Below are 24,653 nucleotides of genomic sequence, written 5' to 3'. Positions count from 1 at the left end.
CTGGCAAGTACCAGGGGCATTAGGAAGACGGATCAGCTGTTCGTCAACTATGGCGCCATGAGAACAGGCTTCCCAGCAGCTAAACGATCCATTTCCAGATGGATTGTTTCCTGCATTACTCTAGCCTACCAGCTGGCGAAAAGGCCCTTACCTTTGGCCCCTAAGGCTCATTCTACTAGGGGGAAAGCGGCCACAGTAGCTTTCTTGCATGACGTTCCAATGGCAGAGATCTGCAAGGCGGCCACTTGGAAATCGGTTCACACCTTTACCAGGCACTACTGCCTCGAATCCGATTCCAGGGCGGATGCCCAAGTAGGCCAAGCCTCCTTGAGGAACCTGTTTGGGTAGCGGGGTCTATCTAAGCATACTGTTCCTTCTCTGTTTTTTCTTCTCCTTTGCCCGCAGGGGGATGAGGTGAAGCTCGCTATTCTATTCTAATGCTTATGACTATTGATGAGGATCCCCTGGAAGAGAAGGATTAGTTACTTACCTGTAATCCTAGTTCTCTTCCAGGGGTATCCTCATCAAAGTCATAAGCAACCCTCCCGCCTCCCCGGGCAAAGGTGTGATAGGTTTCAGAGGTTATTATTTCTTTGTGCCATGACTTTTCAGTCTCCGCAAAGAACAACTGACCTAACTGCCACCCCTGAGGCATGATGGGAAGGTGGGGGTCAGGTGTGCCTTAAAGGCACGGTGTCAGTTTTTTGCTATGCAGCTATGAGTTAGCTTTTCAGTCTTTTTAGACTGGGTATTTGCAATGCAGCCTGGGAGCTTCCTATGCTTTCAGTGTTTTCTAAGAATTTCTGCTGTTTTCTAAGCATTAAAACAGTTTCCAAACAAGTTATAATGTTGTTTCTCATGTTTATAATGCTATTTTCTTATGTGTAGTGGAAATTACTTACAGCATGGTTCAGCTCTAGGGTTTATGGGCTGCAATTGCTTGTGTATACATATAGGTATATATGTATGGATATATATATGTGGGGCACATATAATATACTGTTTCCGGGATCCCGCACATGGGCGGGAATATTCTAATGCTTATGACTTTGATGAGGATACCCCTGGAAGAGAACTAGGATTACAGGTAAGTAACTAATCCTTATAAAAGAACATAAAACATGGATCTAGTGCAAATTTGATCCTTATGAGAACATGAGGGTTCAGTGCCGTATGTGCAAGAATGCAATTATAAGACTAAAACTAATCTCGACCTTTTCATAACCTGAAAGAGGCTTTGCATAAAGGTTTCAAAAGATGCCATAGTAACTGTTTCATCAGTGAGCCTCCCTCTTCGACTCTTGTACATGCCCAGAACTTGTCCTTAAGTAGCTGTGGGGTTGAAGGTGTCATAGCCTCTGGGTTGTTCCAGAAAGTCTCGTAGCCTAGTGACAGAAGGGTTCTTGAGATGTGGTTGAACCATGGGAGGCCTCTCCCTCTGATGCGTGACCAGATTTCGTGCATGGCTTTTCGGTAGATACCTTGATCGGGTTTTGTCCATATTCGCACCCAGTGTAACACGAGTTTAAGGGCTAAAAATAACGTTATAGGCCTCATGCACATTTCCAGCCATTGGGGTCCCTGGTCCCAGGGAGAGAAGGCTGTTTTCTGTCTTCCCGAAGCCCTTTCTGTTTTTTAACCCCAGAGTTCTGCTCCATAGGGGCTTGCTGCCAAAGCCTTCATTTGGTAGGCGCCAAGTGTCGGAGAGACAAGTCTGCAGCCATAATTATGAAAAATCTAAGCATTTCATTGCTGTAGTTGAACAGTGTCACTTCACTTTTAAATAGTTGTGCAGCCCAGGTCAGCTTGTCGTCAAAACTAATCCCCAGGTAATTGTAGTAGCTGACTCTGCTTCCTGTAAATTTTGAAGGTGGACTTCAAAGATTTCCTCTGATTCACTATCAATAATTTGGGTTTTGCCAAGGTTCTTGTTTGTGCAATAGTTCTCAAAACCAGCTCAGTGCAGGAAATGAGAACTGCATCATCAGTGAAATGCAATATCGGAATTTTATCTCCTCTAATGAGGGGAATGCCCAATTCAACTTCAATAGGGTATTGCCAAAATCATTTATAAAGAGGTTAAATAGAAGGGTGCAAGGATGCAGACTTGCCTTACACCTCTTTTTATGTCAAATCTAGTTGTCATTTCTCCTTTTAATCCATATCTGACTGCTGTTGTGATGCAGATGTTGCACAGCAGTTACGAGTTTGGATGGTAGGCTCAGTTCCATTTTGTGGCTAACACTCTTGGATCTATTGACTGAATCAAGCACAGTTTTAAGGTGGATAAGTTATGTACATGGTTGTACATGATCATATTTTAGACATTTGTTATATGGTCTCATTGCTTGATCAATTGTACTGTGGCCTTTTCTGAATTCTGCCTGAAATGATGACAGTATTCTCTTTTCCCTGACCCAGGTTTCCCTTTTCCACTGATCTTGCCAGCTACATTTAACTGCGAAATTGGGCAATAGTTAGCTGGATCCTTTTGTGCATCCTTGTTGTGAAGGGGTACTTTAATTACAGAATTCCATGAGGCCAGCTCCACCTCAGCTTTCCAGGCTGCATTGTGCACTGATGTTAGCACAGGTGCCCCATAGGAATGGATCATTGCTATAGATATCCCTGGGCACTCCATCTTTGCTTGGAGCCTTGTTTGGTTTTTGAGTTGAAATAGCTGCTGGGGTTTCTTTATCTTTAAACTCACGAACAAGTTTCTCGCAGTTTGTATACTCTGGCGAGGTATCTGCAAGTCTATCTAGAAGAGGGGCTTTCTTGTTAAGGCCGGAGGAGACATTGTTGCATTGGTATTACTACAGCCAGTAGTTTTATACATTTTTACAAAATGTTTGACCCAGGCAGTAGGTGTAATGACAGGGTCCAAGTTTCTGGTGGGACCCTCACATCCCCACTACAGACAGTAGTTTTATAAATTTTTACAAAATGTTTGACCCAGGCAGTAGCTGAAATGACAGGGTCCAAGTTTCTGGTGGGCCCCTCACATCCTCCAGATACCAGAAGCTTGCGTTGTCCTTCTCTCGTAGGGCCTTTTCAAGGGCTACTCAGTATTTGAAGATGTATATGATAAGTCACTTGTACTCCTGTCTCAATAATTTCAGGCAGGCTTCCACCCCGTCCTTGTGACATCTAAATCTTAATGCAAGTGTTAGAGCCTGCGTCATACCAGTCTATTTTAAGAGTCATAGGAGGGTGCCTAACGCCTCGGTTGATCTTGACTGAGCAACCATCCGCGAAGCGGGTTGCTCTCATTAGTGTGGCACATTTCTCGATGGTAACCTGATTAGATGCTTCCTTCTTGTCTGGAATTTCCCTATGTACTTGGTGACAGTAGTTACGGGTGGCCAGGCTGTGTGTGTCTTTGCTGTGCTCAGGGAGCCAGCTGATTTTTTTCCTGCCGATGTTACTCACAGATTCCCTGCAACTTGCCTTCAGAGGAATGTCCCAGCGAGTGTGGTTGGGTAAGAATGTATAAAAGTGAAAAATAGCTGATCGTGGTCTCCCTCGATTATCGTGGAGACTGCCATATCGGTAATTTGGCTCTGTGACTCCGGGTTGTTTAAAATGTTGTCTAGTAGGCTCTACCACTTTCCAAATCTGAAAGTGTGCTGTGCTGGGTGGTCTGAGGGAATGCAGCTGTTGAGATGAAAAAGACTGTTCAGCAAAAGGAAGGTATTAAACTCCTGTCCCTTTCTGGTGGATCCTAAATTTGGAAATAAGGGTGTAGGAAAAGCCCTCTTGGCTTCTAGCTTGAATTGCTTGAGAATGGATACATCTGACTTGGTTTTGAAGTCCCTGCACACTAAAATAGTGAGGGTGGTGCTTTGTCTTGGCGTTAGTAGTCTGAAGGTAGTTTTGTTTACATGCGTTGTCGATGTAGTGGCTTAGTAAATGTAATGTTGGTAGGTAGTCGCTTGGTTTCCCTGGTGGAATGTAAACATTAAATAGTTCCAGGACCCATGTGCCATGGCCTACTTTCAAGTGCTGGATAATTTTTTCCATTTTGCTGTTAGCTTTCTACTTGCACTGATACTTGGAGGCTCAGTTTGTCACAGATTGTTAAGCCGCCTTTTGGCCTTTCAATTTCACCTTTGGCTGCTGGCAAGGAGTAAGTGGAGAACCCCTCAAGTTCAATTTCGTTGAGCGCCTAGGTTTCTTACAAGCAGCAAATTGAATGCGATTTGATATATGTAACCCATTCTATATCCTCTGATTTCATCTGCAAGACAGTGATGTTCCAACTGATCAGTCTGCCTTGCCCACTTTTTTCAATGTGAGCAGAGCATTTATCCTATGAGGAAATCTCCAAAATGCCCTGAAGTGCTCCCTGTGGGGCTGCTGGTGGCTATGACTAAGTTGATGGGTCACCTGGGGGCACAGTTGGAGCAGGAATAATGTTAAATCGACTGTTGTGTACCGACGGTACATGTAGTTGCCGGTTGATGATGTTGTTCATTGAATTCTTATTCCTAAGCTTTGTAGCAGACCTGAGGAGAGGGTGTGAGCATCGCTGCCTCCCGTCCAAGGTCATGTTGGCGTCGGCCAGTATTTCAAGTATACTTGTGTACCATTCTGCCTTTCCTTCGGCGTCGAGGATTCCCCAGTCTGACAGTATGGCCTCTTTTGCCAAGATTGCTTTGAGAATTGTTTGCCTACCGGGATATTTTCAGTTATCTGGTGCCCTCCTGAGTTGGGGATGGAACAAAGCCTACTTGGAGCAAGTCTGTGGACAGCAATTTGTCGAGGCCGGGCAATGACCTGAACTCACTTACTAAATTGCCTCTATTTAAAATGTCATGGTGGTCTCTGGAGCAGTAAGTTGGTGTAAAAAGGATTATATTATTTGCATTGAGCTGTCTGTGCGAGGCCCCTCATTGGAATTTCCTATGCCTGTCCTGTCGGAAAGGAGACTCAGCTGCATTTGTGGGCCAACCGTTGAGAAGATGATGTTTTGGTGGCAGACTAGTTTCTCCTGTGGTCAGTGGGTCATTCCAGCTATAGATAAAAATCCGGTAGACTGCTTGCAGAGGAGACTAGAAGATCCTGAGTGGTTCTCTTTCTTGTGGGAGAGCTGCTTCGGGAATACGAAGTAATTGCCTTCTTGATGCTGAAAGACTACATTTGCCTATGATGGCATCATGGCTGAAGACAAGGTCTGTCTCCCTGGCTGTGGATTGAAGCCCCGCATGAGTGGGGCCCATCATTTTGTTAGTGGATGTTGCTTCCAGCTTGGTTACTAGAACTTGAAAGGCTTGTTGTGTTGCCATGTTGCAAAGTATAACTGAAGTGACGGATAGTTGCTCAGTCTCGGTTATAACGGTCAGGGGCGTTTGATGTCTATGTCCTTTGCTTATGGTAAAGAGCTCAAGGTATTTTCTGTTGTTCGGAGGAGGTGAATGGTAGCTTTCTTGGGCCTTTTGGGAAAGCTGGCTGTGGGTGTGTTCCTTACACTGAAGGTTACACTAGAGTTTCTGTGTAGGATTCCCTCTGGGGCCATTGGAGTTGGCATTAGGCGCCAATCCTTGCGTAATCTGAATGCAATGTTCTGCTAGGTTAGATCCAGCTTCCTCCATGCTATTTCCTGGAGGGGCTGATGGTAAGTGATTACCAGTAAGATTGTTATTCTTTAGCTGCTGAATTTTTTTAGCTATTTTGGGTATGCCTGAAGATTGAATATAAATGAGACTTGGCACGTTTTTTCCTTCTCTCGCTTTGAGTTATTTGTGGTTCCATCTCCTCTGGCCTCAGGGCATTTTCATGTTGTGCATCAGTCATGGGACTAGGGGTTTCTGAGAATGATTGCTTGGTGTCCTGCATGATGTGAGAGCCAGAGGTATGCAAACTACGATGCTGGTCTAGCGGAGGCGAATCCTCCGAATATAGAGTCTTCTTGCAATCAGCAATAACTGATTTAATTACTTCAGGGACTTTACCATGTTTTGCTAAAATTGCTGAGCAATTGCCGAATTCCTTCACTTGATTCTTTTCCTAAGTGAGGTTGTCACAGTGCATTCCATTGCTCGCATTCTCCTATCAGTCTCTGCAACATTAGTTGCTATATTGCTCATAGTTCAGGTTTGGTCGTCTAAGTTTGAAGTCTATGAAGTTAGGGCTCCTGCGACTATATAGAGTGTTTAAAGCAAACACAAGGAGATGATGGACAGAGTGCTGAAACTTTTCAGACACTTGCCCCCAGTCACTATTAGATCTCGGTTGAATGCAAATCAATCTTTGCCCTGTTCCTCATGGGAACAGTCCAGCCCGAATTGCCTAGCCAGGTCTTCCCTGGACCGGAAACAAGCATCCTGGGACTGGTTCCAGGGTAACACCTCTTATCTGCCTGGCTAGCTTGAATCCAGTTGCACAAAGTGAGCTAGGGACTCACGTCTGGGCATACCCTGCTAAGTTAGGGAAAACAAAGCAAACACAGGAAGATGATGGACGGAGGACGGAGTACCCACCATCCATTTTTATCTTCCCTACCCATTGGGATAATTACAGTGTTTACTCCAGTGTTTTGCCACGGTTGCTGCTGTTCCCTGCTGCTGGGGTAGGACTCGGTCCCCCAGCGTCCCACAGGGCAGAAGGTGGAGGCAGGAGGCCAAGCACCTTGAAAATCACAGGAGCAGTCCAGCATCACAGGCTGCTGTTTGTACTCCAGCATTTTGCTGTATTTGCTGCTGTTCCCTGCTGCTGGGATGGGACTCTGTACCCCAGCATTCCACTGGGCAGAAGGTCAGAAGGTGGAGCCTGGAGGCCGCGCACCTAGAAAATCACCGGAGCAGACCCGCAGTGCAGGCTGCTCTTTTTACTCAAGCGTTTCACCACGGTTACTGCTGTTCCCTGCTGCTGGGGTGGCACTTGGTCCTCCACCATGCCAAAGGGCAGAAGGTCAGAAGGTGGAGCCTAGAAAATCACCAGAGTAGTCCTGCAGCGCGGGCTGCTCTTTTTACTCCAGCGTTTTGTTGCGGTTGCTTCTGTTCCCTGCTGCTTGGGTGGAACTTGGGCTCCCAGTGTCCCACAGGTCAGAAGGTGGAGCCAGCGCACCTTGAAAATCACCAGAGCAGTCCCGCAGCGCAGGATGCATGCAGGCCATACCCGGGCCCGTCTTCGCCCCGAAGAGGCCGGGCCGGGTCTATTCTCTTCATCTCTGCTCCAGGATTATGTAAATTGTTAATTTTAAATATTTTACTTTATCCCTTGTGTTCTGTTGAATGAAGGGTGCTTGGTCCCGTCATGCCATGGGCAAGCGGAAAGCAGGAGACTCTGCCAAACCAGAGACTAATGCTAAGAAACCTTGGAAGCCAGCAAATAAAAACTCTGAGCCCCCCTCATACTTTAATACTAATACGCTTGCAGACATTACCTCACTAATCAAAAAGGTAGAGTCCCTTTTAAACACCAGAGCCAACAAAGGGAAGGGTAAACCATCAAGGGTTCTTAACATGTTCAGAAAAAACAAACCATTATCTGCCCGGGTGAGGGTGTGGGTGCCATGGCTCATGCCATGTGTATTTCTGCTCCAGATCATTATCACCATGAGACTTTACAGACTATAGAGCCTGCTTTATCCAAGTTGAATGAATCACTATTTACTGACCTGCTTAATTAGGTCCTCTGCCCGTTATTTCCTGAAATCAGTATCGTGCTTAACGTTCCTTGTCACAACCGATTCGCTCCTTTGTCAACCATTGGTGATACTAGAGGGACATCTGTATCCGAGAAGCCATCTCACAGAAACAACCTAGGCCGAACTGATAAAGTGACACAACAAGAACCGGGGGAGGAAAATATTTTGCAAGTATTTAATTCTAAATTGGACCATTTTAACAGTCTAATTTCCTCCTTGCTTGCTCAGTTCACTATTTTACAGATTAAAAAGTCTTGTTGCTGTTGCAAACATGTGTGTGGCACAGGAACCTCTGAGCTCCACTCGACGCAACAACAAGACTGCAATTTCCTCACTCTAGCAACAGATACTAAAAAACACAGATCAGAGTCAGTTACTGCGGCAAACATATGTCATGCCCGATCGGCTAAACCAGGTGTGGCAACCAGACTATCCAAAAGTGTCTCTTTCCCAATTTCTCCTACAAGGCCCAACACACAATATATATCTAGCAGTAAGATTACTAAAGCACTACATGCTGAATACAATATGGGTCCAAGGGATTGAGCCAACAGGAGAATCCATTGTCCATCAGTAACTTCTAGTGAACCTATTCCTCATTCTTCTAATTTTTATCCCCCGAAAGCTCCAGTTCATCCAGTCCAAGGGAGCTTAGGATCTAATTCTAGAAACACGATTTATATGACACAGGTACCTAAATTAAAGCCAGGAGCCTTCAAGAACACGGATGCTTTAATAACAAAAGTAATTTATTGGCTTAGGGTAAAGAGGAACTGCCTCTCTGTGATCAGATCTGACATTATGCATGCCAGATGGTGATAATTTGTTACATGGCTTTATGATTACATCTTTTTTTACACTGTGCTCCAACTCGTTGGTCGAAAACCTTATAAATTTTGAACTTCAAACCTGTCATCTGTTGGGGGATAACCTGCTGGGAATCCGACTTAAAGCATTTCCTCCTTCCTTGAAGGCCCTATTCTGCATCCTCCCAATTTAATCCAGTAGGGGAATGCCACTTCTATGCTTACCGACATGTCAAACCTGAATGCAATTGACTGAATAAGTATTCAGGCTCCATTGTCTTCTTGTTTACCCTCTGAGAGTGCATTATGTGATCAAATTAGTGTTAATGCCTACTCATTTAATAATGGTAACAGAAGCCCTACTTTGGTTGTCTCTGGTTGTATTGAGAACTTGGATGGAAGTGAGGCTAAAAGCTGGGAAGAAGAAATTACACCTGTCCTGTCATGCACAGGCAGTCTTGTTAAAAATTTCTGCTAGAGCCAGACACAGGTCAGACCTGAGTAGACCGGCGGATGGCAAAATCACTATGCGCGCAGAGGAAACTCTATGTCCACTTAGTATTTTGGATCCTAAGGAAGTCGGGGACCACTTCTCACATTCCAATATTAGGCTGCTATCTTGGAATCTGGCAGGAATTTCACCAATATTGGTCAACCCTGACTGGGTATTGTATATTGGTGATCATGATGTTTGCATGTTCCAATTGACTTGGGCTATTGAAAAGGTGATTGTAGATGGGTTTATTGCTTTTAGCTTGGAAGTCAACCCCTCCCCCCCACCCGAGCACTATGGGAAGGCAATTGGGGGTCTTTTGATTTTGATCAGGAAAAATCTTTTTAGTTCACACACTTGCAGTTAAATTCTCCTGATTTGATGGGGATTAGTGCCACTCTTCCCACAGGCGTCACTTTGGTTTTTATAAACATTTATGTAAGAACGATCTCGGCGAGCAATGAATTTCCAACTTTATACTTTTTGGAAGAACTTTTAGACTCCTTGCATTCAAATACAAAATAGTATTGACTGGTGATTTGAATACATCATAGGAACTATCCTCGTATATTAATGAGATCATAGAAGAGGAAGATGAAATATGGGGCATTCCAACATTAACAGGGAAACCTAGGGTGAATGTTTCAGCCACTGCCTCTATAATGGTTGGCAGAGGTTTGAGGGAATGTAACGGACGCACCATTTCTGATCCAGATAGAGCCCCTACTTTCAGGAGAGGATCCCATACTAGTGTTATCGATTTTGTTGTTCTTAGACATGAGATTATGGTCACTTCTGCTTGACATTAAAGTGGATCAGAGACCAGACAGTGACCGTGACTCCCTGAATTTACTATTAACTGGGGCATCCCTGAAAATGTTTTGTGGTCCAATGTTTTGTCCAATAAAAAACTGCTGACTCAGATAAATGAGTTGTTTGTTACCTTTTTGTTGAACTATATAGGGTTAAGTGAAGCAGATATCCCAATTCTAAACATACATAGCTTGTTGTTTAAAGAGCTACAAAAGATATTTTATAAAGATGTGGTAATTAAGAAACCAATCTTGGGCAAAGAGGTAAAATGGTATGATCACACCTGTAGACCGACTAAGAGATCAGCTGCTCTGGATGGTGACAGGATTGTAATAGCCGCAGCTAGACTTACTTACAAAGCTTCAGAGAGCCTAGCAAAAATAAATTGGGATGAAAAAAATTGGAAAGATAGGTTAGCTGCTGTTAAAACAAATAACAATCGGTCCTTTAGCCGCACAGTAGCCCAATCTAGATCAGAAAAAGTGAAAAGCTACCATCACCATATTTCCGTGGAAAAACGGGTTTCCCATCTATCTGATCTTTATGAGGTAAAAGATCCCAATAAATCGTGGCTGAGCAGTGACCAGGCGACGTCTTTAGACACATTTCATCCAGATACCACAGAAGCTGCTGACCCAATTGTTTTTAGTCTCGAGGTTACAGCTAGAGCCATTGCTTTGTTAAAATCTGCTAAGGCACCAGGTCTGGATAACATTTCTGGAGATCTATACAAATCAGAGCCCCAGATCTGGACAGTTTATCTAAATTTACTTTCAAATGCAATAGCAGTAGGGGGTGAGTTACCAGATTCATAGAGAGGAGCCAAGATGATATCAATAGATAAAAAAGGTGATGCATGTGCCCCCTCAAATTATAGACCAATCAGTTTAATTGACAGTGCACAGAAGATCTTTCCTAAACAAGTCCTTGAGAAATTGTCAAACTGGGTGGATTCTAATAATATTATGTCCGCCCTTCAAGCTGGTTTCCGACTAAAGATTAGCACCTCTTATCAAATTTTTAGATTCACCACATTGTATTGGAAATACTTTCTATTATGTCCCCAACACCTTTAATTGGCGTGTATAAATCTCAGAGCTGCTTTTGATCTTGTTCCATGTACTAACTTGTGGCATGTTTTATCAACCTTGGGGGTCCCTGGTAATCTGATTCACCTTATCACTCACCTCCACAACAGTACCTTTGCCCAGGTTCCTTGTGGTCATATGAGTGAACTAACAGAATGCCTCCCTAGTCAGCGTGGCATGCGCCAAGGTTGCGTTCTTGCACCCACGCTATTCACCCTTTACATGAATGTTATAGTAGACTTACTGGTGAACTGTAGAAATGATTTCCCCACTCAGAGCAAAAAAAGGTTCCCATTCTTTTATTTGCAGATGATTCCCTCTTTATTTCCAAGACGCCTTTGGGGCACCTGCTCCTGGTGGACAAATTCCTAGGTTTTTGTACATCCAGGGGCTTGGAGCTCAATGTAAATAGGACCAAATATATGATGCTTGGGAAGGGAGTGGTCAAAAATTCTGTCATTCGAGTAGGTGGAGGAGCCTTAGAGAGGGCATTGTTTTAATTATATGGGGATAAAAGTAATCGAGAATAATAAGTGGACAGGACAACTTAGTAAAAGCTCACTACTAATCGAGCATTGGTCGAACACCATTATCAGACAGCATAGGCAAACAAGCTCACGTTCGGTCTCACCGGTCATTGAAATATACCATGCTAAGGCTCAAGGCGCAGCACTTTATGGTGCTGAGACCTGAGGTTGCTCCGATGCTTCTTTATTATCCATTGCTGAAAACAAATTTGCGAGGCAGTTGGTTTCTGTTTCAACCAGTTTGCTTCTTATTCCTTCATATTTGGATTTAAGATTAAAAAGAATTGCAGATCTGGCCGCACTTACACCCCTTGTTTATTGGGTCCGTTTATGGCTTACACCTGAGCTAAGTGAGTATAGAGACTCCCTTGTAGATTTATTAAATGTAGCAGGTGCCAAGTCATTACCATGGGTCAAATTTGTTTCTGATTGGATGATTAGGTTGGGATTGCAATGGCTATGGGTTGACCCAAAGACTGTTGCAAAGCTGATCTTAATGTTCTGAAAACTTGCTATTGTACACATATCCAAGAGTGTTATGTTGATAACAAGCTAATTGGATCCGTGACAAACAGCTTTTTAGATATTAAGCCCTCTTCACTTTGAGGAACATTTAGAGTCTCTTTCTCCACCCCATGCCAAACGTTTGTATATCCGTTTTCGTATTCTTCCTTTGAGATCTTTTACTATGAAATGGAATAAGGATCCAGTCTCTAGCATTTGCCTGGCTTGTGGCTTGAACAGTGAAATCGAGATACATATATTGTGTTTTTGCCCGGTGTATCTCGGATCTCGCTGTAAATGGATCCGCCCATTATGTCAGGACTTGGGATTGACCAGATATCTTGTCGCATATAGAATTTTAAAGAGTGAAACCACTCATTTATTGTTTTTGCTATCAGTAAATTTTTATAGCCGGTCTGGTTAAAGCATATTAAAATTGCAGCAATGGCAGTCTAGCAAATAAGATGTATTCTAACTATCAATTAATTTTAATTCATATATACGTTTAACTTTTTTAAATTTTCATGAGACCTGAGATAAAAACTTGTGGTCCTTCTTTTGCTTGTTTGCACACAGCCAAATACTGTCTTTGCACCAATTGTATATAGGAATGGATTTGAAGTGGTATTGATTTTATTGTATGAATGAGCTATTTGTTTTTTTAAATTGTATTTTTAAAATGTTACATACTGTTATTATATTGTGTATGTATACTTTGATGGTGGTTGGATACCGAATAAAGTATAAATACTACTACTACTACTACTACTACTACTACTACAGTTTTTTAACTTCCACATTTCTACTGAGTTGGTTTATGGATGAAGGAACTCATGCTGAATCCCTGTCTCTTGCATTCACATTCATGTATGGCTTACTTCATTACAAAACCAAATGCAACTACTGACTCAGAAATAAAAGATTAATGGAGTAGTTAGGATGGTGGGTGCCCAGTGCCAATACACAATGGGTAGCAAACAAGAGTTGTATTACCCAATGAATGAGTGGCAGAAGGATTTTCCAATCTCATTGAGTTCTAGCCCAATTTCAACTTCTGCTCCTGCAAGGTCCTACCTTTGGCTCCTAGAAAAGGAAAGCAAGGAGTAGGATTTTTGTGACCAGGACAAGAAACAAATAAGAATAAACCAGTGGATACAAGTGGCAACAATCTGAAAATAGGCGTTACCAAAGTCAGTGCATCTACCCTTGACATCCATGTGCAATGGTTTTCTTTATTTTTTTTTTTACTTTTTTATCACAAGCCTATGCCCTAAAATGAAAAGAACACAGGCCACCACCTAAGTATGGCCAACATATGCTTGCAATAAAATGTTACATTTAAAAAACATTCACAAATGTGCTATCTTACTAGTAATGTTTATTTTTTTTTTAAAAGTCTTTCAGTTCAGTTTCCATCAATCTGTAATATGCATACTATCAGGATATTTATTCCTCATTTCTTTTTTTTTCTTTTTCTTTTTCAGAATACATTTAATTTTATGAAATACAATATGTTTCCTTTCGTAAAAATAGAATTCTTAATTTTTCACATATTCTGGTTTCTACATTCAGATAATCTGAGCAACTATACATTGCATATATTTAAATCATAATAAAAGTCACTTGGTAGGAAAGTATCTGAGTGGGTGTGAACTGTCCTGTGTGCAAAGAATGTGAAAAGAGGCTGAGGATAGGTGTATAATCCAATGTGGGGCACATTGGTGTACCGGGTACTGCATGGCACACAGTTTGTGTGGATTTTATCAGGCCGATGAATGAGTTGCGCAGTGACTTGAGGTTTGCGTTGGTATTGGTTGATGCATTTTCTAAATTGATTTGTGTGAAATTCATGAAAGAAATCACCACCAAAAGTGCCATTCAATGTTTGAATAGTATTTTCTTGGAGGAGGGTGCTCCATTTATAATCATCACGGGTAATGGCACACAACTTTTTTCTGTTGAGATGGTGAGAGTTTTAGGAAGGTGTGGTATTAGTCAACACCGCACTTCTTTCTATAATCCCCAAAGCAATGGTTTTGTAGAAAGGGCTAATAGATTGGTGAAGGGTGTCATTCAAATGGCTGTGGAGAGGGGAGAATGTGTGGAGAAGGAAGTCGAGGAGATGGAGTGGGCATACCACACCACCGTGCAAGAGGCAACTTCCAAATCTCCTTTTGAGGTCATGAGGGGAAGGTTGCCTGGCTCAAATATGGTACCAGCATGGCTGAAAGAGGCGGTGGTGCATAGTAAGCAGGACAGAGAGGTGACTGTCCCTGCTGCTGATGATGTGAGTCATAATTTGAAGGCAGGTGATTGGGTGAAGCTCAAGGCGGGGGGGTTTGTGAAGGGTTTATCAAAATTTTGAGGTCTATTTAATATTAAACAGATATATAATTTTCATGTGTTACTAGAGAATGGCGAGAAGTGGAATCATCTGATAGTGGCTTTGTATCAGAAAGGGGGTGAGTGTCGTGTTATGAACGATGACAGGAAGTGGCTTTATGTTAATGAGTGATGGCGATTGTGTGAGCTCTTACCCTGTGTCTTCGGCTGTTCAGATGTTGCAATGGAGAACAGGTCTGTAAGGAAATGCAGGCCGCCGGCCTTTCTGGAAGATTTTGTACAGTCAGTTGTTTGATTGTTTGCAGGGTTGATATATGTAATGTTCATTTATTCATTTTAATATTTTCTTTAAGTTCCTCTATATCTTCTTGTTTTCTTTCTTGTTCCTTTTGCATTTATTTTGTTGGGAAGGAAAGGGGATGTGTTATATATTGTTATATGAGTATTGTAATGTGGCTTTAATTGGATGTGGTTAAATTTCACATGAGTGTGGTATTCCATCTATTGTTTGAGGTGATCTTTCCATGTTTGGCAGTTTCCCTGGCCAGCATGGGAGGTGGTCACAACTGCTGTCAGCTACACTAAAATCTAGGATAGAAACTTGAAGAATCCACACCTGATATGACAAAAGTATGATCTTGCTTATGCAGTGCTACGTGGATAACTGCACTAAGAAGGAAGGGGTCATGGGTGTTTAGGCCTCAGGGCATCTAATAACAAGGTACAGGAATTACATTTAGAAGCTTTAAGGGAAGCCAGCAAGAATATTTCTCATCCTTATGTCACCAGCCCTACTGTCTTCACACTGCAGATCATGAAGCCCAGGCAATATGTGTAACCTTTCAGATTTGTTTCCAAGATGTGTCAGTAATGTGGGTATAGTGGATTTAATTCAACTGAACCAGAAAGCACTCTAACTGGTTCAAGTGTAGGCCCAGGCAATATGTGTAGCCTTTCAGATTTTTTCCAAGATGTGTCAGTAATGTGGGTATACTGGATATAGTTCAACTGAACCAGAAAGCATTCTAATTGGTTCAAGTTCCACTTCTGTTGTGAAAGTGATTTGTCCTAATTGTGGCATTTATTTGGTGCTTGTAATCTTCAGGGTTTTTTTATTTCCTAATTAATATTTTGCACTGAATATCACCTATTTGAACACACCCACAGGGACCTCCACTGGAGATGCAATGGCATCCACTAAGCAAGGCTAGAGAGGAAAGCCATTGAATAATAATTAAGTAATTGAGATAGACAGCTTGAGTGGGAACATATGAACTAAGCCCTTGAGAAAACACATCACAACAGGTGATTTAAGCAAGGACGGTTGGTTCAGCAATCACAAAAAGGCTGAAAGAGCAGAGAAATAACCTTTTACAGTGCCCACTGCAAGTCCTTGCTGGGCTAAGGACAGCACAAAAATATAAACACTACCACAACTTTCAATGCAATGAGTCCATGTGGCAGAAACTACACCATTCGACAAGCGTATACCAGCATCTAGCATAAACAGATTTTGTGGATGGACGCCTAATCCCTAGAATGACTTCATGACTTCAGGAGGAAGGTTAAAAGTAGCAATTGTCGCTTCTCAATACCACGCTTAGAGATGTAGATTGCGCAGGCCCAGGAGCAGGATCAAGCTCTGCTTCTGTGACATTAGATCCTCCCGAAGCAGCAGCCTAATCAGAGGACACATGCTCATAAGTTCTGGTTACCACATTCTCCTGGCCCAATCAAGACTTGGACCCTGTCATTCCTGAACTTCTTCATAACACGGGGCAGGAGAGGTAGCAGTGGTAAAGGTTGCAGGAGTTCTGAACTCCTCTCTAGACCGAATATGTCTCAGAGGCATCCTTTTTGGGAACTGCAGCACACAAAAGTGTTGATATTGCACAATCTTGGCAGTGATGAAAAGACTGAGCCAGTATTCTCCCCACTGAAGACACCCTGCACCTCCTCCAGCCATAACTGACAAATGTGATCAGCTAGGTGTCGGTGGCTGAATTCATTTGCCCCAGCATTTAAAGATCCCTCCACGTGGTTAACGACCAGGTAGATGGCCTGATGGGTCAGCCAGTTCCAGAGCTGCAGAGCCTCCTAGCACAGCACCTAAGACCTCACCCTGGACTTCCCGTGTAAAATGGACAAGTGATCCTCCGAAAGCTGCTCTGATGTGGGTGGAATATGCAGCGGATCAGACATGAATGGGAGGGCTTATTATTTTTGGACTGTCGGAACTTCCATTTGTTGGATGTGATGCTCTGCCATTCATGGAAGAAATAACAGTTCCTGCCTCCAACAGGTTGGCCATATGCCGCTGGATGCAAGCTGAAGCAGCTTAGAGGTGTAGACTTGAAGGGCGGGTGGATAGGCAGTATGCTGTCCCCGCCTGAAAAGGACTTGGGGAGACATGGGGGAGGGGTTCTGTGGCTGGGGTGGTGGGCCTTGGTGTTGTCTTGGAGTCAAACCCCTTACAAAGTTACAAAAGGGGCGACATTGCTGGGGATACTGCCTCATGGGTGCAGAGAAGCAGAAGAAATGTTCTGTGGTCCCACTGTTTTTTGTCTTTGAAGCTTTGCAGTGCTAAGTTTGCTTTATCTTTGAAGAGATGTGTTGAAGTCGAAGTGAGGCTAGACTGGCTACATCAAAGCTTGTGGGGATGAGACTTTGCTTGAAGTTTTGTCAGATTTGGCTCAGAGTCACACAAAACACTTGGGTCCTTCTCAAGCATTGGTGGCATCAGATACTCTCTTGACATGGCCGGTACCAACACAGTATTTGGTGCTGAGTTTGGAACCAGGTTGAACGTCGATCCTGGAGTCGGTGAAGATCCACCAATGGGGTCAGGAAGCACAGACTGTGTTGAGGACTGATCTGCCAATGGTAATCTGACTTTGGACCTTCTTGAATCCCTGGGACCTGAAGGAGCCAGAAGGGTGCTGCAGATTTGCAACATAGCTTCTTTGAAAGCCTTCATCTGTTGCGGTGTCGCCAATGAACCTGGGACCTCAGGGAGCATCCAGGATAAGCTGTAGAATCAGGGAATCTGTTCCTCAGTAGGAGACTGGGACAAAGACTGAGAGGCACCTTCACAGTCCAACGACTTCTCTGTTTTAGAGTGGTGGGACTTCAAAGAACCCTGCTTTATCTTCTTATGTTATCTCTTCAATTTAGATTTACTTGAAGACTTTGAGTCCCAGGAAGACTCAAGATTTGGAGTCGATCCACATTCTCGGCTTTGACCAAGATGGGGTCCTAGGCACCTTCATATGGTGTTCAGCGCTGCAGAGCTTGGCTTTGTGTTCCCAGATCTACTGAAAATTAATTTGAGTGCAGTCCCTGCAAAACCTGGAGTTGTGCAAAAACGCTAGTCACTAGAAGCATACCTTGTTAGTCAGAGAAATCTTCTTCTGACTGTCCCTGTTAAGGCTTTAACCCTGTAGTTTTTTGAGGGACATGTTGCACACTGAAAACATTTTAAAGAAAAAAATCATCGAAAAATGAGAAGAAAGTTTGGAAGCGAGCTCAGGACCTGCATCCAAAAGAGCAGGAAGAAAGGAACTGTTGTATGCTTGAAGGGGTGGTGCTCACATGTGGCTCCGGCATCACTTCTGGGGCGGAACTAAGTTGATGCGGAGCCGCACGACACCACCTGCTGGCACATGGGAGCAATGCTGAGAAAAATCTCCAAATACAGTCTGGCGCCTGGAGGTATTCACAGGGTGAGAGATCTGTGGTTAGACATTTCCATCAGAAAGGAGAAATAGTTTTATCAAAAAATAAAGAAGAAAATGATTTGTGTGGTTCTTTAGCACTTTGTTTTAACTAAAGAAGATCATCTCAATTGTAGTGTATTTAATTGAAGAAGGTTTAGTGGTATTTAAATGAAGCCATTTAGCCCCCCCTAGTGCCTAAACTTAATTGAAGGATATCCTAGTTTATATTAGTACTCCAAATGTCACGAGAACCTATAATAACCTTGCAGTGCCATTCTTACTGTAGCCTGCTAAATCATTCATCGAGAAACCCATTGCCAGGATGTATGGCAGATATACAAGAGATATATTGTGGACAGTGCAGGTGCAGTCCTCCATGTGTCTTAAAAGTCTTTGACTTTCTCATGATCATGTGCTTCAGGTTGGATGAACTACAGATTCATGTAGAACCTAGCAGATCTTAAGTTGCAGTTTCACACTGATCTTAGTCAGCCAAGCGTTGCCTCTTGTTCTCACAATTAAGTCAGCGGATCTCCACATTGTTTAGTTTCTTCAGGTCACCACATTCAGCTTTTTACTCTAATCTAAGTCAAGGTCTCATCCTCAAGGAGAACAGTAATCAGTATTCATGTTCCAGACACATAACCATAATTAGTATGGCAAAATGTAGGCACTGGTGGGAGCCAAGAACAATAAAGAAGCTGTGCCATCTTCACATTTAAACAGCTAACAAGCACAGGTAATATCTTAATAGGCTTCGTTCCACAATTTCAGTAATAATGGAAGAGGGATTTGGCAAATGTTCACTGGGACATGGAGTGGAATGCCACATGACAGACCTCCTAAGTAATGTCAAGTTGTTGCTAGAAAAAGTAGGGGTTTTCCTCCTTAGCGGTTCTCAAGCTGCTTTTGATCCAAATGGTGCTTGTGGACAGATGACTGGTCCAACCCTCCTGCCACTTATGAAAAAGCTAAAGACATGTCTCTTTAAAAACACTACATCATGAAACAATAATAGCCTACTTTCGCTCTTGGAACCAGCTACCCCTCCAATCACACGTTGACTGTGTCTTAGCCTTAGAACTTGTACAGTGCTCCATTGCCTTCAGCTAAGTTTTCTCTATATAAATAAGCAAACATTAACACATTGCATCTCAGAGATCAGACACTTTAAACTACTATGGAATCTCCTAAGTGCAGGCCTCTCGGGCTGCACCAACGGTATGGAAGCTGTAATATCTTTAACCATAAAACATAGCTCACTGTCGCCATACATACCACATGTAATACAAATACACAGTCTGGTGGAAGTGCAGTTATAAGGACTAAAGATATTTACGCAAGGGTCAGTACAAATGTCATAAATGATAGGTAATGGAGCATGAATCCCTGAATGATAGTCATCTGCCACCCACCATCAGCTTGATAAGAGAGCATTTGCCAATTTTCATTATTGGTACAGGTACTCTTTGAGTGCTCCTGCAGTCCAGCAAAAGTGTGTGTTCTGATGTTTCAGCAGAGAAAGCAATGTGGATTTGAAGATATTAGGAACATAGACTGGCTTAAGCCTAAGAAATTGAAAAAGTGGAGGTAGCGCAGAAACCCACATACTGGTAAGAGTTTTGCCACTGTGGTTATGCTTAGACATTGAAGAAGCAAAACATTTTCCTTTATGTAGGTAGTGATGCAGAAATTGACTGATTCTGCCACCGTGACTAGGGATACAGTATGATTCCATCTCATATGACTTTGTACTCCTGGGATTTCTTTTTCACAAATTGTATGAGTCCATTTTGCTGAAATGAACTGGCCCAACATTACTGCTTCCCAAATAAACTAATTTGTTATGTGGTAGTTCAGAACATTATAAAAAGTACTTTGGTGTCATGGAGTCCTATGGCAGCCATGATTTTTCCTTTTCTTACAAATGAGGCTTAATGTAGATCAGGTTGACCCCATTTTGGTTAGGGAGGGACTTTTGGTGAAAGCATAAAAGTACGATATATTGTGTTGACTGGTTTGATAGCATTCACACTGGCTTAGGGGACATGGTGTGCCACCTCTACGGTGTTCCTGGATTTCGATCTATCCCCATTTGGTGCACTTTTTTCTCTTATTCTACTCCTTTTGTCCTCGTCTCTCTGCAGGATATTCAAGCACCGTGAAGAGAGAAGAAGAGGATATAGCAGTGCGATGAAGGCCAACTTTTCACTCACCTCACTCCTAGATAGGTCGAGGTTTATAGCGAGGCCTTCACCACCGGAAAGCTCCTTGCTTCCCTCCACAAATTCCCGCCTCACATCCCTCTTGAAACCAGATAGGAATCCCACCCACCTCTCTTCTTATTGTCCCATAGCAATATTGGGCACTGAATACAAGGTACTCAGCAAGGTACGTGCCAAACGGTATCAGATGGTGCTACCCACCATTGTCCATGCAAACCTAAATGGTTTTGTCTCAGCCGCAGCACGTTCATTATTATCAGGTGGCTTTCCCACGTTATGGACTCTATGCTATCCACAAGTGACATATTTCATATTGGACCTTGAGAAAGCCTTTGATTCCTTGTCCTGGGATTACCTCTTCAGGGTTCTATGGGCGCCGGGTCTCGATCAGTATTTACTCGCGTATACTACGTTGTTATACACTAACCCGACTTCCCATGTGCATGTGGGCTGCCTGATCTCACCCCTCCTTCCCCATCGGTTTTGGGACACGTCAGGGCTGTCTCCTATCCTGATCTTTTCTGCTATTGCCATGAGCCACTGGCCCATCGACTCCGACTAGAAGGACGACAATGGGACAACCCCCTAGATGGTACCACTCATGTTGTATTGCTCTATGCCAACGACCTATCATTATACCTTTGTGTTGCGACTGTTGGCCTGAACTTGCACTCGACGACCTTCCCAAGGTTTGAGGAGGCGGCAGGCCTACGAGTGAACTGGAGGAAGTCATGCGCCTTCCAATTTCGGCAGGATGCACCTGCGCATGCCACACCCCTGGGCGGCGAACCACTGGCGTGGATTACCGCGGCAGTCCGATAACTGGGCATCAGACTATACCACTCCCAGCAGGACCTATCAGAGGGAAACCTGCAGTGAACATTGATGACCCTTAAGTCCCAAATGCGTTTTTGGCAGATGTTGCCACTCGCCCTTACGGGCAAGATTGCCCTATCCATAATGATCATCCTCCTTTGCCTTTTATATTATTTCGTCAATGTGCCGGTGTTCCCTCACTGGCGATTCTTCGGAGACCCAGACCAAGTGCCAGGGGACCTTATGCGGGATGGTAAGAAATGAGGGGTTGCCCTTAATATAGAACTCCAGCTGCCTAGGGACAGGGTGGGCTGGAGGCCCAATCCTTCAAGTCCTACTACCTTGCGGTGCAGCTCCAGTGAGTATCCCGGTGGGTGTGAATCTGTGCGAGACCAGCATCGGGGAACGCCCCCTTCTTCAACATACTCTACGCCAATTCCTCTATCCTACCATTTAGATGCACCGCTCCTGCTCCCATCATGTTTGTGTGGCATGGAATTGCCTCACTAGGATTACACAGTTAAACAGGCAGGCGCTCCCATACTCCACTCTATCCCCCTTTAGGGTCTTCCGGGACCCTTAGGGCACTTTACGAGCGACCAACTAACAAAATGGCATGATTACTCCCTAGTTACTGTGGGTAGTCTCTTCCAAGACACCCATCTATTTACATATGACCAAATATACCAGGATCATGACATCCACTGGGCCAATTCCTGCTACACAGGCAGCTGCTGGCAGCGTTACGGACACTGTGGGGTGTAGTAGACAAGGAACACCTACTCATGCTGTATTACACACGCTATACATGATGAACGGGGGGACGTCACCTAATCACATGGATATACAAAGCTATAACAGAACACAGAGGGACCCTCTGGCACACCTTTGCCACGTCTGGGAGGAAGACTTTGCAAGACCCCTACATGACAATGAGTAGTCCGGGGCCTTGGAATCCCCACAGAGTATCTCCCAAAATGCATGGTTTAAACACATCCAGTACACAATACTACACAGGGCATACCTCACGCCTTCTAGACTGAACAGTATGTTCCCCACGGCTTATCTCAGATGCCAGATTCAAACAGTTGACCTCCAATACATTATCTGGTCGTGCTGCAACATAGCAGGCTATTGGCAAGCTATACACAATACACTGGCCACAGTCACACTGCCCTGGTATTTTCTCTAGGAGAAAAAAACAAAGCACGGGTGTGATTTGCCAGTCACGCCCTCCTGTTGTCCAAGCATCTCCTCACAGTACATTGGAGAGCCCAACAGCCCCCAACACCCCCTCAATGACACAGGACGCTTCTCCATTGGGAAGAGGCGGAGAGCACTACACTGTATTTGCAGGTACCCCATAGCAGCAGCCTGGGACACTATGCTCACCTAATTGAACTCACTCATGCCACCCCTTGTTGCCTCACTTACCTTTTATTTATTTCTCTTCTTTCATCTCCACTTATACAGAGCACCTGCAGCGCCTTAGTTTTGCAGCTGCACTGACTTAATTTACACTGTTATGTATTTTAGGATTCATAGCTCGAACCAAGCTATTGTAACTTTTGCAAAAAATATGTCTTACTGACAATGATTGCCATAATTTGTTCTGCTTATCGTATGCATACATCTCACTTGAATGTATTTTTTTAGTGCTGTAACTTGACTGTCGGTATTTATTTTTCATTATGTCCGCAATGACGTAATCAGTACTTTTAACTATCAAAAAGAAGAAAAACTTTAAATTGTTTAAAAAAAAGAAAATGAAGGCCAACTTTTCAAGAGGGAACTCATTTAGGGAAAATATTTATATCTGCCTTCTTCGTGAAGTGTTGCCCTTATTGTCGAACTTTAATAAGGAACTGCTTTTGCAGAGTTTTTGTTTCCCTCCTGAACACTATGAAAGAGTACTCATCTGCACAAGCGAGTTCTGAGAACCTAGTGCTTAGAGGGAGCTTAGAAGACCCGCAGGTAGACATGCATGGATCTTCCGATTTACTCACTTGAAATGTCTTTTTGTGCTTTTCTTGCTTCCAGCTCGCGGATTGGACCACATTGCTGAGCACATTCTGTCTTACCTAGATGCCAAATCATTGTATGCCGCCGAGCTGGTGTGCAAGGAGTGGTATCGAGTGACATCTGATGGCATGTTGTGGAAGAAACTAATTGAGGGAATGGTGAGAGCAGATTCTCTATGGAGAGGCCTTGCTGAACGCAGAGGATGGTAAGGAAGAAGCATAGTTCACCCCTTTATTCATAGAGGGAAACCATACATTCTATTTCACAGTTTTTTTATACAATGAGCTACGTGTTATAATTAGAAACTTAATGTTCAAGGCATGTGTGACTCTAGATAAACATGCTGTGCATACTCCTGCCGTCTAGTGTTGGGCCCGGATGTGTGCAATTTGTTTTTCTTCAAATAAGTATTTCAAGTCACAAAGGTGCTGTGCCTCCTCTTTTTGCTGGTAATGTGCATGATCATCTACTCCATTGTTAGATTGTTTTCTTTCCGCTATCAGGTTCAGACTTGTGCTTCTGTGCTCTGTATCTAAACTGGGGTGGCATGGTGAGCAAAAGAATGATGAATTTAACCCAGATCTCTTGACTGGGGGTGATATTTTGATTTGTTCTGCATTCCGTCCATCAATTGTGTGTCTTTTGTAGTATCTACACCATCGCAGTGCTCTTCTCGGCTATATAGATTCTTTTCCTCCATCAGTAATTTATTTAAATCGTGTCTCCCTTACATTCAGTCTCAGGTTGATGTTTGGCTACTTTGGTCGACAGTGGTCCCTCGTGGGCCTCGCCCTTTTGGGCCTACTCCTGTCTCAGTCACATCTCTCCACCATGCCTTGTCGCTGATGAAACAGATACCATTCAGATATTGTCCATGCTGCCACTCAAAATATCCTTGCAGTGACATCTATCAGGTCTGCAATTTGTGCCTATCACCCGATCAAAACAAAGCCGCCTGTTACACCTGACGCTCATTCAGTTCCACGAAGATACTTTGCGATCGTTGAGCTTGTCGACTTGAGCTCTTTTGCACAAGCAGTGAAGATATGTCTGAGCTTGTCGACTTTAGATGTCAAGCACGAGCAGCGAACACATGTCAGACCTCTTCAGTCCCAAGGACTTCGAGGGGGGACATTATCCACAACTGTTGGCTGCAGATGAAGAGGTTTTCTCCCCCGAGAAAAGATCCTTGCTGGAGATCTTGGATCTTCGGCCCGCCACTGCCTTCAGGCCATGGTCGGCACAGAAAAAACACTGCGGATGGCTCGGTGCCAAAGAAACCTTAGAGAAATGCTACTTCAGCACCAGCTACTCCACTGCAGACACTGAGCTGACCCTCTGCGCTGACCATATCTGCCTTAGTTCCGACCAGAACCTCTGCACCGAAACCAAGGCCACCCTAAGAGCCGAAGACTTTAGTATCAACCAGCAAGATCGCCTGTGGTGGTGACACACTCGAACTGGTCTGCCACAAACTGTTGGAGGAGATCCACACAAGGCAGAAACACAAGGTAATTCACACCAATACCAGCCCGATCCTTGCCCACCATCTGAGGTCTGCTGCTGTTCTAGCCTCAAAAAGCCAACTGTCCTTCGACGAAGCCTTGGACATTCCAGTTCCACCAAAGCTGCGCAAAACAGATAAGATG

General features: G+C 43.7%; 1 protein-coding gene across 5 annotated transcripts in view; it reads left to right on the top strand.

Annotated features, from left to right (window-relative positions):
- The window catches only part of BTRC (beta-transducin repeat containing E3 ubiquitin protein ligase), a 1,069,444-nt gene that overhangs the window by 758,743 nt on the left and 286,048 nt on the right, over window positions 1-24,653 (top strand). For all 5 annotated transcript variants that reach the window (XM_085606470.1, XM_085606471.1, XM_085606468.1 and 2 more), the window contains one exon: window positions 23,023-23,209. In XM_085606470.1, the coding sequence (XP_085462596.1) occupies window positions 23,023-23,209 (187 nt within the window). The remainder of the gene's footprint in view (window positions 1-23,022; window positions 23,210-24,653) is intronic.

This window comes from Triturus cristatus, chromosome 1_2 (assembly GCF_964204655.1).
Source record: "Triturus cristatus chromosome 1_2, aTriCri1.1, whole genome shotgun sequence".
Classification (NCBI taxonomy): domain Eukaryota; kingdom Metazoa; phylum Chordata; class Amphibia; order Caudata; family Salamandridae; genus Triturus; species Triturus cristatus.
This window is presented reverse-complemented; position numbering and strand designations above follow the sequence as displayed.